The 12,583-nt window shown below is 34.9% G+C and overlaps 1 protein-coding gene and 2 long non-coding RNA genes across 3 annotated transcripts; 2 read left to right on the top strand and 1 right to left on the bottom strand.

The window, feature by feature from the left end:
• The first annotated feature begins 955 nt into the window (after positions 1-955).
• Positions 956-2,104, top strand: LOC147506805 (uncharacterized). Its single transcript, XR_015193940.1, has 2 exons — positions 956-1,022; positions 1,800-2,104. It is a non-coding gene; the product is annotated as an uncharacterized LOC147506805 (long non-coding RNA).
• Positions 2,105-5,108: 3,004 nt separating this feature from the next.
• Positions 5,109-5,615, bottom strand: LOC147506804 (uncharacterized). The gene has a single exon (XM_086605841.1). The coding sequence runs from the start codon at positions 5,613-5,615 to the stop codon at positions 5,109-5,111; it is 507 nt and encodes a 168-aa protein (XP_086461967.1).
• Positions 5,616-10,764: 5,149 nt separating this feature from the next.
• On the top strand, positions 10,765-11,698 carry LOC147506803 (uncharacterized). Its single transcript, XR_015193938.1, has 2 exons — positions 10,765-10,911; positions 11,326-11,698. It is a non-coding gene; the product is annotated as an uncharacterized LOC147506803 (long non-coding RNA).
• The last annotated feature ends 885 nt before the right edge of the window (positions 11,699-12,583 follow it).

Here is a 12,583-nt window from a genome sequence, read left to right as displayed (position 1 = left end):
TAAATTGCCATTTCTTTTATTATTTCTCTCTTAGTGAGCTCCTTTGTAACTAGTATCATCCAATACCAATACACAATAAAGCCTTCCATGTTTCATTTTCAGCAAAAAATGTTTGAAAAATATAGTATAACAATTTGTAGCACTTAGTTAAAAGGGAAGCAGAAGAACTAGTTCTACTACTCGTATATGATGTGGAGATGACATCTGTAGATAAAATGAATGATATATAATTCAGATAGCCTCCATGTTTACATTAAACTTCCTAGAGATTAGAAGTCATATTCCACCGATGATATTAATTTCTGTAACTAGGCGTTTTTAATTGAACCATTCTATCCATTAGTGTTGCTTTAGAAGAGACACATCAGTTGTAGTTGACCAAATAATTTAGACCAAGAATGTTAGCATCGCGCCAACTTAGTCCGCTTTCGAGAATATTTTCCTTAAATTAGCATGGATTAGCATAAAGAGATTGTCCCATATGTTTCTATCTAATATGAGTTTCAAGTAAAAGAAAAAAATGTATATAACTTGTGTTCATGTTCTCAAAGGCATATGACCACAATTGTCTTTCATCTCACGGAACGGATGTTGGTAGAAGTTGACACTCGATTTTTTACTGTTGTTCTTCGTTTTGCTGTTTAGGTTTAATCCTCAATGTTTTAAGCCACGAAGTTTATGTCTTGCTTTCGGTGTTGAGGAAGGCACATATTTACTTGCAGAGGAACTTCATTTGATTAGGAGTTTGTATCACGGCTACCACAGAGGAAAAAGATATCAAGATCACGGTACTTGAAATAACATATCAATTTACATTTCTTAGTGTTCATTATGTTGGGGCAGATACTTATTAGAACAATTTGCTTTATCTTGTCGATTATTTATTTTACCCCTTTTTAAATAAAAGTCTGAGCTATTCTTGTATTTCCTTCTTGATCGATACCCTATTTCTTCTAGTGATTATGAGGGACAAACTCACAAAGCTTCAGACACCCAGATATGAATTTTAACTGGTTTTGGAGGTACACCCTTACCCTATATAAAAAGACAGTAGACTATCCACTTTCTTCATTTTAAAATTATGGCGAGTAAATTGTGTATTTTCAAGTTCTCTCAAGTCTGAATTAGTGATTGCATAATCATACAATTCTCAAGTCATAAGTTTCAGTAAAGTTGTAAACAAGTTGGTAGTGCTCGTAGCCATATATACAGAAGTGCTTACTATAATTATTAGTAGCCATTGATTGTATTACACCTTCTCGGTCTCATTTTTGTTTTAAATGTCCATATTGTTAAGCATATTTTGTACTTGTGATCAAAGCGTGGCAATAGTTAGGACTTTAGGCATTGTTTCATGCAGCTAATAGATGATGCTTACTTTGACCTTTGCATACATGTTTATCGTCCACAAGTTTGATACAGTTGTATTTTCCCAGGAATAGGATCCATACAAATAGCGAACAATATCAGCAAACTGTACAAGCATGGAATGTATAGTACTTATAAATAGAAACGTTTCACATATGTGGATCTGATGTATCCTCTTGAACTTTCTGTCAGCTATTACTTCCACAACGCAGTAGTCAGTAGAAGATAGTACTTGTATATTTCTAATATATCTTTTAGAAGCGGATGCTTGGTAATGTTACCTTCACCCCATAATTTCCAGAAGATGATCCTCATAAAAACGATGGGGGGAGGGTTAACTACCTTTCACTAGACATAGAGTTGGTTAGTTTTATATTGAAGTAATCTACTGAATAGACATATTGATCATATGCTCCATTTATTCCTTGTAGGTGGGAAGAATGTGGATGTTTTCATGGGAGAACTATTCTGGAAAGCTTCAAGCAGAGCTATTTTTTGAAGTGTAAATTTATGAACACTTTCGTACTGTTTAGTAGAAGCTTGTGTTGTGTTTGGTTTCTTTAGTTTTACACTTTTACTTTTCTTTTGTACATATTTAATGTTAATACAAGTGGAACGTATAGTTTGGGACTATGTGGAAGGTGTAATGTTAAATATATATTGAGTATTGAGAACACAATGTTGTGTAAAGTTTTCTTTTTTTGTATCTATAAAAAAGTAATGTAGTTATTGTTCTTGTTAGGACTTGTGTGGGTGAATGAAAATTCTAAGTGATTCTTGGACAGATTATTTAGAGTACGTGGATGTAGCCCCAAATTTGGGGCTAATTGTGCAATATATTTTTTTTCAAATTAATTCAATTTTAGTGACGCCATTTTGGCGTCACAAATATTAGTGACGCCATACTGACGCCACAAATTTGTGACGCCAAAATAGCGTCATAAATACTAGTGACGTCGTTTTGGCGTCACAAATTTGTGACTTCAGTATGGCGTCACAACTAGTAGTGACGTCGTTTTGGCGTCACAAATTTGTAACGTCAATATGACGTCACTAATATTTGTGACGCCAAAATGGCGTCACAAATATTAGCGACGCCAAATTGTGACACCAAATTTCTGACGCCAAAATGGCGTCACAAAAAATATTTGTGACATCAAATTGGCGTCACAAAAATGCTGTTCTGGTGTAGTGTGAGCCTACAATAACCACGAAACCAATGAATCTCGATCCACATGTATACAACAAATTCTGTACACTTAGAATATAATTTAATCTAGTTTGATTAGATGGAAACTCACAATTTTTCCTATGATTACTTCCCTTGTGGCGTCATTTGAATATTCACCATTTTTTCCTTGATGAGCCAATTGCCATTTGAGACTCCTATCTTCATGATCAACGAAAATGCCCGTCTCTACATATTTGTTATACATGAACTATAACAACATAATTAGACATCAACATTAGTTTAGCTTGAACATATGAAACTATATAAAACAGTTATATACTAAATGTACTTACAATATCTTCTTCAAGACCCATATAGCCTTATCTGCTTAGCCGGTGTGTATACACATTCTTGGACTGTCTTTCAGATTGTAGGATGTTTAACTCCTTAAAATTCCAAAGAAAAAAAGACATCAACATACATAAATCAGACTATGTGAACAATACTTTAGCATATATACCTAAGACATTAACATACAAAAGAAGTAGAGATATACCTAGAACTCCGGGGTCAACCTTGCGATACCCATCTCAAGATTTCTGAGATTTTATCGGAGACACGTCGATCTTCAAAAACCTGTGTCCCTTAGAAAGTTAGAAACATTTATTAATTAGACACAACACGTACATGTTTTATTGTTGACAATTGTACCTCGTTTTTTAGCCAAGAACTAAAAGAACGGTTATGTTCATCTTGTGACCATTGCTGAGTTTTGGACTGTCGAGGAAATGTTTTCTTTAGGTGGTTCATGTGTATCCTACATAGTTTTCCATACGAACCATATGGTTAGCTCTTCAATTTCCAAAAAGAACTAGTATAAAGCATAAAATTTGTAAGTCAAGTAGTTAAAATAGTTACTCAATATAGGGTTGAACAACACTTGTGTTTGTGCAATACATAAGAATGTGCTTGCTCCAAGGACATAGCATCAGCTTCAACAAATCACCTCCTGGATATTAACTTGCACTCTATGGTTGTTATTCTTGAGCAAGCATTTCAGTTGTTTGTGTTGGCAAAAGAATGCACACTTCCAGACCATCATAGTCGACCTACAACGGCTACTGTTGTTGAGAGGCTCGAGGGCATAAATGGATATAGGGGGGTGCGTGTGGGGGCAGTCGCCACCCCCTGAGATTAGAAAAGCTTCACTACCATATAACTAATTACCTAGAAAAATCTTCAAACTAAAACTATAAAGACTCGCACCCCCCAATTATTTTAGCAAACTTCTACTACCGCACCCCCAAAATTTTCACAACTATAGTGAGAATATAATCAACAAAAAAAATAGTATGAAAAAAAGACTAATAAAAAACATTCCAATAAACCAATGTTTTTTTTACTTCTCTTTTGGCCCTTATAAAATTATCATTTATCATTTATTTTGAGTCTAAAACCATTAAAGAGGGACAAATGTGTTTTTGAATGTTTGATGGGTTAATGAGACCTAAAACAAATAGTCAAAAGCGCAAAACCCAACCGGTCATTTTGTATAATTCTAATCACCCATAAAAAATCCGTAAGCTCTCCCTCCTTTCTTTCACTCTCAATTCTTAAATAAGGTCAGACATCAACAAAAACAAATTTAGAAAGGACTTGCGGCAGCGTCTTGCATGTTTGTCCTAATTATTTGTCAAACTCGTTATCATTATCAATAAAATTTTCACTTAAAAAAAAAAAAAAAAAACAACAACAACAACAACAACAACAACAACAACAACAATGTAATTTTTTACTTTCAATGTTAATTTTTTGTAGTTTTCTCCACATGATAGTAGAGTTATATAGATTGCTTATAGCATTATAGGAAGTTAACAATTTGTTGAATTATTGTAGACTTGTGGATTAGATTATGTAGATATATATATATATATAAACATAGTAGTATCAATTAATGACTTAAGTGCTTAAGTAGTTAACTTCATCAGTCCATATTAAATTCTTAGTAGTCAACACACTCTAATTTTGTGAATTGAAATAAATGCATAATTTTGTTGATCTTTATTGTTTAGACCTTCTGAAAAAAAAAAATTGCATACTTTTGTCTTTTGGGGGTGGGGTGTGCACATAATCTCGCACCCTCTGGCTTAGAATCCTTGCTCCGTCCCTGCTCAAGGGATTTCAGTTTCATGTGTATGTGACTAGGTGGTATTATTAATAGTGAAGTCTATTTTTAGTTTAACTAGCAGCAGGGCAAACAAATGTACTGTCGGATGATTCTAAGTACTTGTATTAATGGTTTGTCAGTTTGCTACTGTTTGAATATTCTGAAGTGGATGGTCTTATATCTTCAGTGATTCTAAGTAGTTGTATTAGTGGTGTTTCGACCAAATATGATCAGAACACTAAGTGGTGATGAAAAAGATGAATTCTGTAGAAAAGTAGCGTGAAAAGTGATGGTGATCGAGAGAATGATGAGACTGTACCTTTCGGTTGCCTACGTACCCAAATTATCGATGGGATCAAGTTTCAAGGTGATCTAGGGTTATTAGGACCCTCACTTGTTTTATTAAGATAATCTTGTGTACAACCTATTAGCTGCCTCCTCTTTAACAATGGTATCACTTTCTAGATCGAGAGGAGGCACAAAATATACAATATTCTCTTCCATGCATCCACCTAAAGATGTTAGGTGATCAACTAAACGATTAGTTTCCCTAAATACATGATTAAAAGAGATACTCTCAAATTTAGTACATAGCTTTTGGATACTAATAACCAGATTTAAGCAGTACCAAGGAGGGGCTGCAATCTTGTTGATACTCTGCACAACATGCATAGAGTCAGACGCCACTATCACCTTCTTGAAGTTGTTTTGCATACAGCCTTCCAACTCCATATTGATTGCCAAAAGTTCTAGTGTAAGGATACATTTAGCTGAATTGCTCCCATTAAATGCCAACAGAACATTACCCTCATGGTCACGGAATGCGCCACCAAATTTGTCTGCGGAATTAGTCAAGGAACCATCTGTGTTCAATTTAACAGTATCATGAATCAGGCTTAATCCATGCATAGTTAACATCCACCTTGCTTGTTGCTGAAAGCAAGGCCGAAAGTTTCGGGATTTTAAGATATTTCGGACCCTCCCAAAACCGATACATATCAAAAAAATCGAAAAATTGGATCGATATATCGTTTTTGCCCATTTGGGTGATAATATTCAAAAAAATCAAAAAATCGGGATATATCATAAATATCTTCGATATATAACGATATATATCGGGATATATCGGTCAACAGTCAACAAAATCGGTCAAAAGTCAAACTATCCAACCAAGTCAAACGATATATATCGAAATATATCACCAATATATATATCTTTATATCGGTATTACCGATATATATCGGTTTAAAATTAATTTAATTTTCGGAGCCGATATTTCAAATGTTTCGAAATCGATAGGCTAAAAAAAGATAAATATCGGTGAAAAATTGATTTTTCGACCGATATTTTTGACCCTAGCTGAAAGTGTTACACTTAAACTGGAACTCTAGGGAGTCTCCACCTAAAACAGATAATTACATGTGGCGATTATCTTTGTTAGGAGGGTGCCACGTAGGAGAGACAAATTCCACCTTCAGATGTATATATATTATATATTATATATTATTATTATTATTGTTATTATTATTATTATATATATATGGGGAGGGATCCGTTTACCATGGTTTATGCCACGCCCTTTACAAGATGAGTTAAATACTAATATTTTGTGGATATGATCTCCTAACTATGGATAGATTTTCTACAAAAATATGGCTCATTTGGAAATCTCTAACCTATTTAAAAATTGTTGACAACTTAAATTTTTTTTTAACGGCCCAAATTTTTCGATTTTGCAATCATCTTTTGACATTGTTGAACATCTTCAAATGAGCTGAAATTTTGTGGAGGTGATCTTCATGGTTTGTTGAACATATCCACAAAAAATTAGGTTCTAGTTCGTCTTGTAGGTGAAATTGTGGGCCATGGTATAAACCATGGTATGAAAACCATAGCATATTGATCCCTATATATATATATATATATATATATATCGGGCCAGCTAGGTCGACATACTATTCTAACATACTATCTTGACATACCTAGCCAACCATTAGATCTTGCAAATCTAACATCTAGATATGCTTCTAAGAAACCAAACAAATAAAACATGGGGCAAAAATGTCATTTTCATTTTTCTTACGAAAGAAAAATCCTTTTCTTCATTCTTCATTCACGTTGGTCTACTTTCATTGCTAAAAAATTCTCTGTTTGTAAGTATATATACTCAAAAAACTAAAAGATTAGAATTGAGGCTGCCTTTAATTTGTCGAAGAAAAAAAATATGAAAACTAAAATTGTTGAAGTGGAAAATGGCCCATTCCAACCGTTTGCTTCTCTGTTGTGGAGAATCCCATTAAAGGATGGCGGAATTTTCAATTTTTTTTAAAATACCTTGGATTGCTAGTAAAGATAAGTAAACCGTTTTGGCAAGTGGCCGGCTGCTGATATATGATAGTTGTAAAAAATGTGATAATTGTTCCTTGGAAGCTCAAGACTGATCTTGTAGAAATTTGAACCAGCAAATACTTGGATCGATGAGATAGAGAATAACGCGATATAGAAAATAGAAACTTCAGTTTAAGTCTCAAAGATGGCTGCGTGAAACTAAACAATGACCCCTTTATAGAAAAGGTTGACAAATGTTATTATGTTATTAGTGATTCTTCTTCCTCAAGAATGGATCTTCTGCTTAAGGGTGCCCTGCCTCACTGGCTAATGAATTTAGCCTTGCACTACACCCAATTTAAGTGAATAGTATGTTACATACGTAGCCACCCGTATTTTTTGAGTGTACTGATGAACATGAATGAAGAATGAAGAAAAGGATTTTTCTTTCGTGAGAAAAATGAAAATGACATTTTTGCCCCCATGTTTTATTTGTTTGGTTTCTTAGAAGCATATCTAGATGTTAGATTTGCAAGATCTAACGGTTGGCTAAATATGTCAAGATAGTATGTTAGAATAGTATTTCGACCTAGCAGGCTCGTATATATATTGAGAGAGAGAGTAGATTTTATACAATATTTTCTACTATAAAAAATGAATAAATGAATAATTCATAATAAATATTAGTTTTTCGGATCAGATCGGATATATGGTATATATCTGATGCGGATATGGCTATATTAGAATCTGATATCCGAAATTTTCGAATAATATCCAACTTTTCAAAAACTTGGTTTCAAATTTTCAAATATCCACATAGCCGCCTAATGTGAACCAACCAAACACGTGCAACCTATATGACTTGGGATGTACAACGATAGATGACAGCCAAAAGGTGCCAACGAAGAGGTTGGTTGTTAGGGCATCACCAATGGGACTTGGATATGGGCCTTTATCTCCAAATTTAACGGACCTTAAAGAAAAACTACCTCTAACGCAGCCCTTAAATGAGCCTCCAATTTAATCATCTTGGATATATGTCTTCATTTCTATGGATGTTTATAAAATACCCAAAGCTTGAAACTTTGCACATGACTTCACTTAAGTCAGCACATGACTTCATTTTATGATTTTTTTCATCTTATTTCACGTGTTATAAAGGAACAATTATCTTCTCGGTTGGAACACCCATCAAAATAGAGTTTTAGCTCCTCGTTATGGCCTCCAAAACGTTAACGTGGCCCTGGGTTTTGAAGGCTTCGTGATGCCCTTAGCATACCATAATGAAGGGCCCTCAAATTCTCCTTCTTTGGGGATCAGAAAAAGGAAACTTCAGGGGAGTTCAGGGCTATATACAAGCAAAAGTTAAAACAACGTACATAACCCACCACTGGAAATTGAAGGGCCCCAACTCCCTTTTATTTGTTGCCATGTGCCCAAGGGGTGGGCAAAAATCCGACAGATCCAACAAAACCGACCTACCCGAACTGAATCGTGCCATTTGGGTCGGTTATCCATTTAGATCGGTTCGGATCAGTTTGAAATAATGCAAAACCGACTAAGTCGGTTCGGTGGTCGGTTAATATTTGTGATAACCGAAAATAACCGACCCGACCCACTATACCTTAATTTAACTTAAAATTTGTCTCCATCAGTGATATTTGTGTTTTACAAAGTCAAAATTCTTTATTGTCTCATAGTCCCACGTCCCAGCTATTGTAGACAAAGTCTGGCAAGTGGACTTTTTATCGAAAAACCTAAAAACAAGTGTATTGGTGGACTTTCACCTCTCCAAATCTATATGTTTTCTCTTCTTCTCCATAAGCTTTGTTTTGGTACTTGTGTTTTTTTGGGTTGTCTGAAACAAACAGCAGCAGAGCTAGAAGTGGAAGGAAAGGGTCATAAAGGATATCTCGTACCCACGTCCTTGGCTCTAAAAAGTACCCCACCTGCTTGCTGATAGATAATAATGCCAAAAGACCCATCAACATTTTCTGTTGATTCAAAAAGAGCTACTAATTTCAGATGGAATTAGTAGATTTAATTCGTTGTTTTTTCAAGTTCTAATTTGTGTTAAGAAGGATTATTCGGTTTGCTGATTCACTTTCAATTCATTGGTTTTGCTTCAATTAAATCTTCAGATTCGGTTTTTTAATTGGTTTGATTTGCGAATTGTTCTTTTATTGTAGAGCTCAATCTCTGGCTTTGGTAATTAAATTTCTACTAGAGTTATAAAATGGTGATTGGAGGATTGGTGATTTGATGAAAGAAGCATTATTTTGAAACATAGTAGGTTCTGATCGGATATCGGTTGAAGAACTAATCGGGTCGGTTTCAGTTCGGTTAAGTCCATAGGATCGGGTCGGGTTAGTTATTGTATCATATAAACCGATAGGATCGGTTCGGTGATCGGTTTTAGTCCAAATCCGACCCGTGCACACCCCTAATGTGCCCAATGTAAAACTAGATCTCAGCTAAAAAACAATTCACAAAGAGACAAAACTAATGAAATAGAAAAAAGCATGCCTATGGTCTACGACTTTTCTGGATTAGATTAGAGGAGCAGTTGGGTTCATTTCTAATTCACGCTACCTACCAAACTACTCTCTAAAACATATTATACACCTTAACTATATTATATTGCTGAAATTGACAATTATTTATAAACCGATGAAGAAGAAACTCTTTTTCTCTTTATAAATTTTGATAATTTGAGTTTGGATAGCATATCAAAAAAATTGAATTGGAATTTTGGGTGGGCAGTGTTTGTTTTCTCACAGAGAGAGAAGTTGGAATTCTCACAGGTTAGATAAGTATCCCATTTTCTCACATACACAAGCCATGAAGTGGAGTTCAGGGCCATGTCTTTTTTTTCGATAATAATGCATTAATGCTTGAGGGCTGAGGTCAACCAAAGGCTTTACCAAAACCAAAAAAGAAAAAAAAAAGGTCAACCCAAGGCGTCTGCTGACAATTTTCAATCGTGAAATATTACTTCAATTTGATCTACGGAAAAATAGCCATATCCTATTCAATAAGAATCTATTTTCAATCTATTTGATCACGGCAACTTCACTACTTAATTATGCATGTCAAGATTATCACGCACGCCATGATTTGGTGCACCAAATCACAATAGAATGGTGGATATAATTTAGTGGGTTTGCGTTTTTCAACCCAATGGTTTTTCTCCATATGCTGTAAAAAGAACTTTATATTTGACAACTTCCTAGCCACCATCAAGAAAAGAGTATGGGGAAATTGACATTTTTTGACTAAATTAAATTCCCAACTCCCCATTTTGCCCCTCTCTTAACTCACTCTCTCTCATCCTCATGGATAGAAAAATAAATTTGACAAAATTAGATTATTGAAAATCAATTATGTGGGGCCTTATTTTCTGCTGCGTATAGAGCATACGCCATTCCGCTAAACCTCGCTCTACATGTAAGTAAATTAATAGTAATAGTGTTGACGGGTTGGTGTTTTGACGCACTATTGGATCACAAATTTCGTCATATTTGGTGGGATAGCGCACCATTGGACTTGGCCTTATGGTCTTGAGTACTTAGTCCGGATTGGCTTTGCATGTAGTTCTTGGCAAGGGAGACCCACAAGATATAAATTATATTGATGATATATTAATTCCAACATCCCCACATCATCACATGGTGCGTCATTCATCCCATATTCAATCCTCTATAAATTAGGAGCACACTACACATAAACTTCTCATCCTCTGAAGTGTTCTCTTTCAACATTTCAAGAAAAATGTCTCATTTAAAAGCCTTTTTTGTTATGGGATTCCTCCTAACTGCTATTCTTCTGGTTATTTCTTCTGAAGTAGCAGCCACCGAGAGTCAAACTGCTGAAGCTAGTGAGTCTAATTATTATATATGTGATGTATTAATAAACTTAATTACCTTCTTTCTTGTATCTAGTTTTTGAAATTTCTATGATGTTAAAATATGTCTACGAGGAATGCTAGCACTAATCTAGTTGTGAGATACATACGTTTGCAAAACAGTAGTGACTCGAGTTGCGACACAGTAACACAGTACATACCATACCACACTGAAAGACATAGTGCTTGAGGCCTATTATCATTGCCTAACTCTTAGCATACCTGAAATGCCACCTTCTAGTAGTATATGTGGTAACGCCTAATTAAGTTATATGTTCATTCTCGTAATTTCATTACAATACATACATTATCTATTTAAGATTTTATATTAATTAAGTAATGCATTAATCATTCTCATTAACAACTCCTGTGCTATTTTGTTGGCAGAGAACAAGGAGAGTTTTGAGGATGCTAAGTATGGTGGATACCATGGTGGAGGCGGTGGATACCACGGTGGACATGGTGGATACCATGGTGGAGGCGGTGGATACCACGGTGGATATGGTGGATACCACGGCGGACATGGTTGATAAAACGGTGGAGGGGGTTGGTTACAACGGTGGAGGAGGCCTTGCATGGTGGGTGCCGTTATGGCTGATACCGTTGTTGCAATTACAAATAAACTCACGGTGTAGTGTATATATGCCGTGTTTGTACTCGAATAACAGCAGTTGCATTGAAAATATGTTGGTTCTGCTTTTACGGTTGTAAATACTTCCCGAAATATATAAATTTCAGTATTGAATCGAAGGACATAAAATTATATGTAAAATATGTTTTTTCGCTAATGTATTATATGTAAGAGTTCATGGTTGTTACAAAATATAAAAACATAAGGGACACACACAGCTGATGACACTCCATAAGTGAGACAGATCCTCTCATTTTCAGTCGCCATTAAATAGAAGATAGTGTCAAACTGGGCACGGCATTCTGTTGTTGTCTTTTTTATTTATGTATCCATGAAATTAAAAAACTTATAATCTCTGAATTTACTAAATTCTTTGATTATCAAATGTGTAAATTGACATTCGTTGTAATACAAATGCAATTTTGTCCCTATTATTCTTGGATTTCAAGAATGAGTGGATGGACTTTCAGTGGTGTATTTTATACTGAATGACAATTTTGTTTTCATATTATTGAGTGCCATACGCCATTGTCTTCATATCTGACAAGGAATTCATCTACTGCCTCAAATGTACTTTTGAAAAAAATTTCGTCGTGATATGGATTATTGGTTAAAATGAAAACTAAATAAATCTATTAGAATTGCGGGCAGACTCATGTTTAGGGTGTCTTTGATTGGTGGGAATATCTCCCACTCATTCAGCAGAAAATATATGGAAAGCACTACAATGTCAGTAAGTTACATCTTATGGCCGAATTTCTGATGCCCAAAAAACTTTCAGTGTGTATATTTGAATCACAAATGGCCGTAACGAATGAATATACACCTCACTGCATATAGCATACACTAAGTTCAATGAAGGACCAAGCTGATTAACGTAAAAGGAACTTCATTACTCACATCTGTGTGTTTATGTTTAGATTTTCTCTTTCCTCTTCCTATTAGCATCTTTATCCTCTATCCCCTCCTTGCTCTCTGGAATGCTTTTCCCTCTTCGGAAAAGTTCTTGGACTT

This window comes from Coptis chinensis, chromosome 4 (assembly GCF_015680905.1).
Source record: "Coptis chinensis isolate HL-2020 chromosome 4, ASM1568090v1, whole genome shotgun sequence".
Lineage (NCBI taxonomy): Eukaryota > Viridiplantae > Streptophyta > Magnoliopsida > Ranunculales > Ranunculaceae > Coptis > Coptis chinensis.
Note: the sequence above shows the minus strand (reverse complement) of the source record. Positions and strands in the feature narration are given on the sequence as shown.

Coding starts and splice junctions, on each gene's coding strand:
- LOC147506804 (XM_086605841.1), bottom strand. CDS start 5,615: ATGCATGGATTAAGCCTGATTCATGATACTGTTAAATTGAACACAGAT.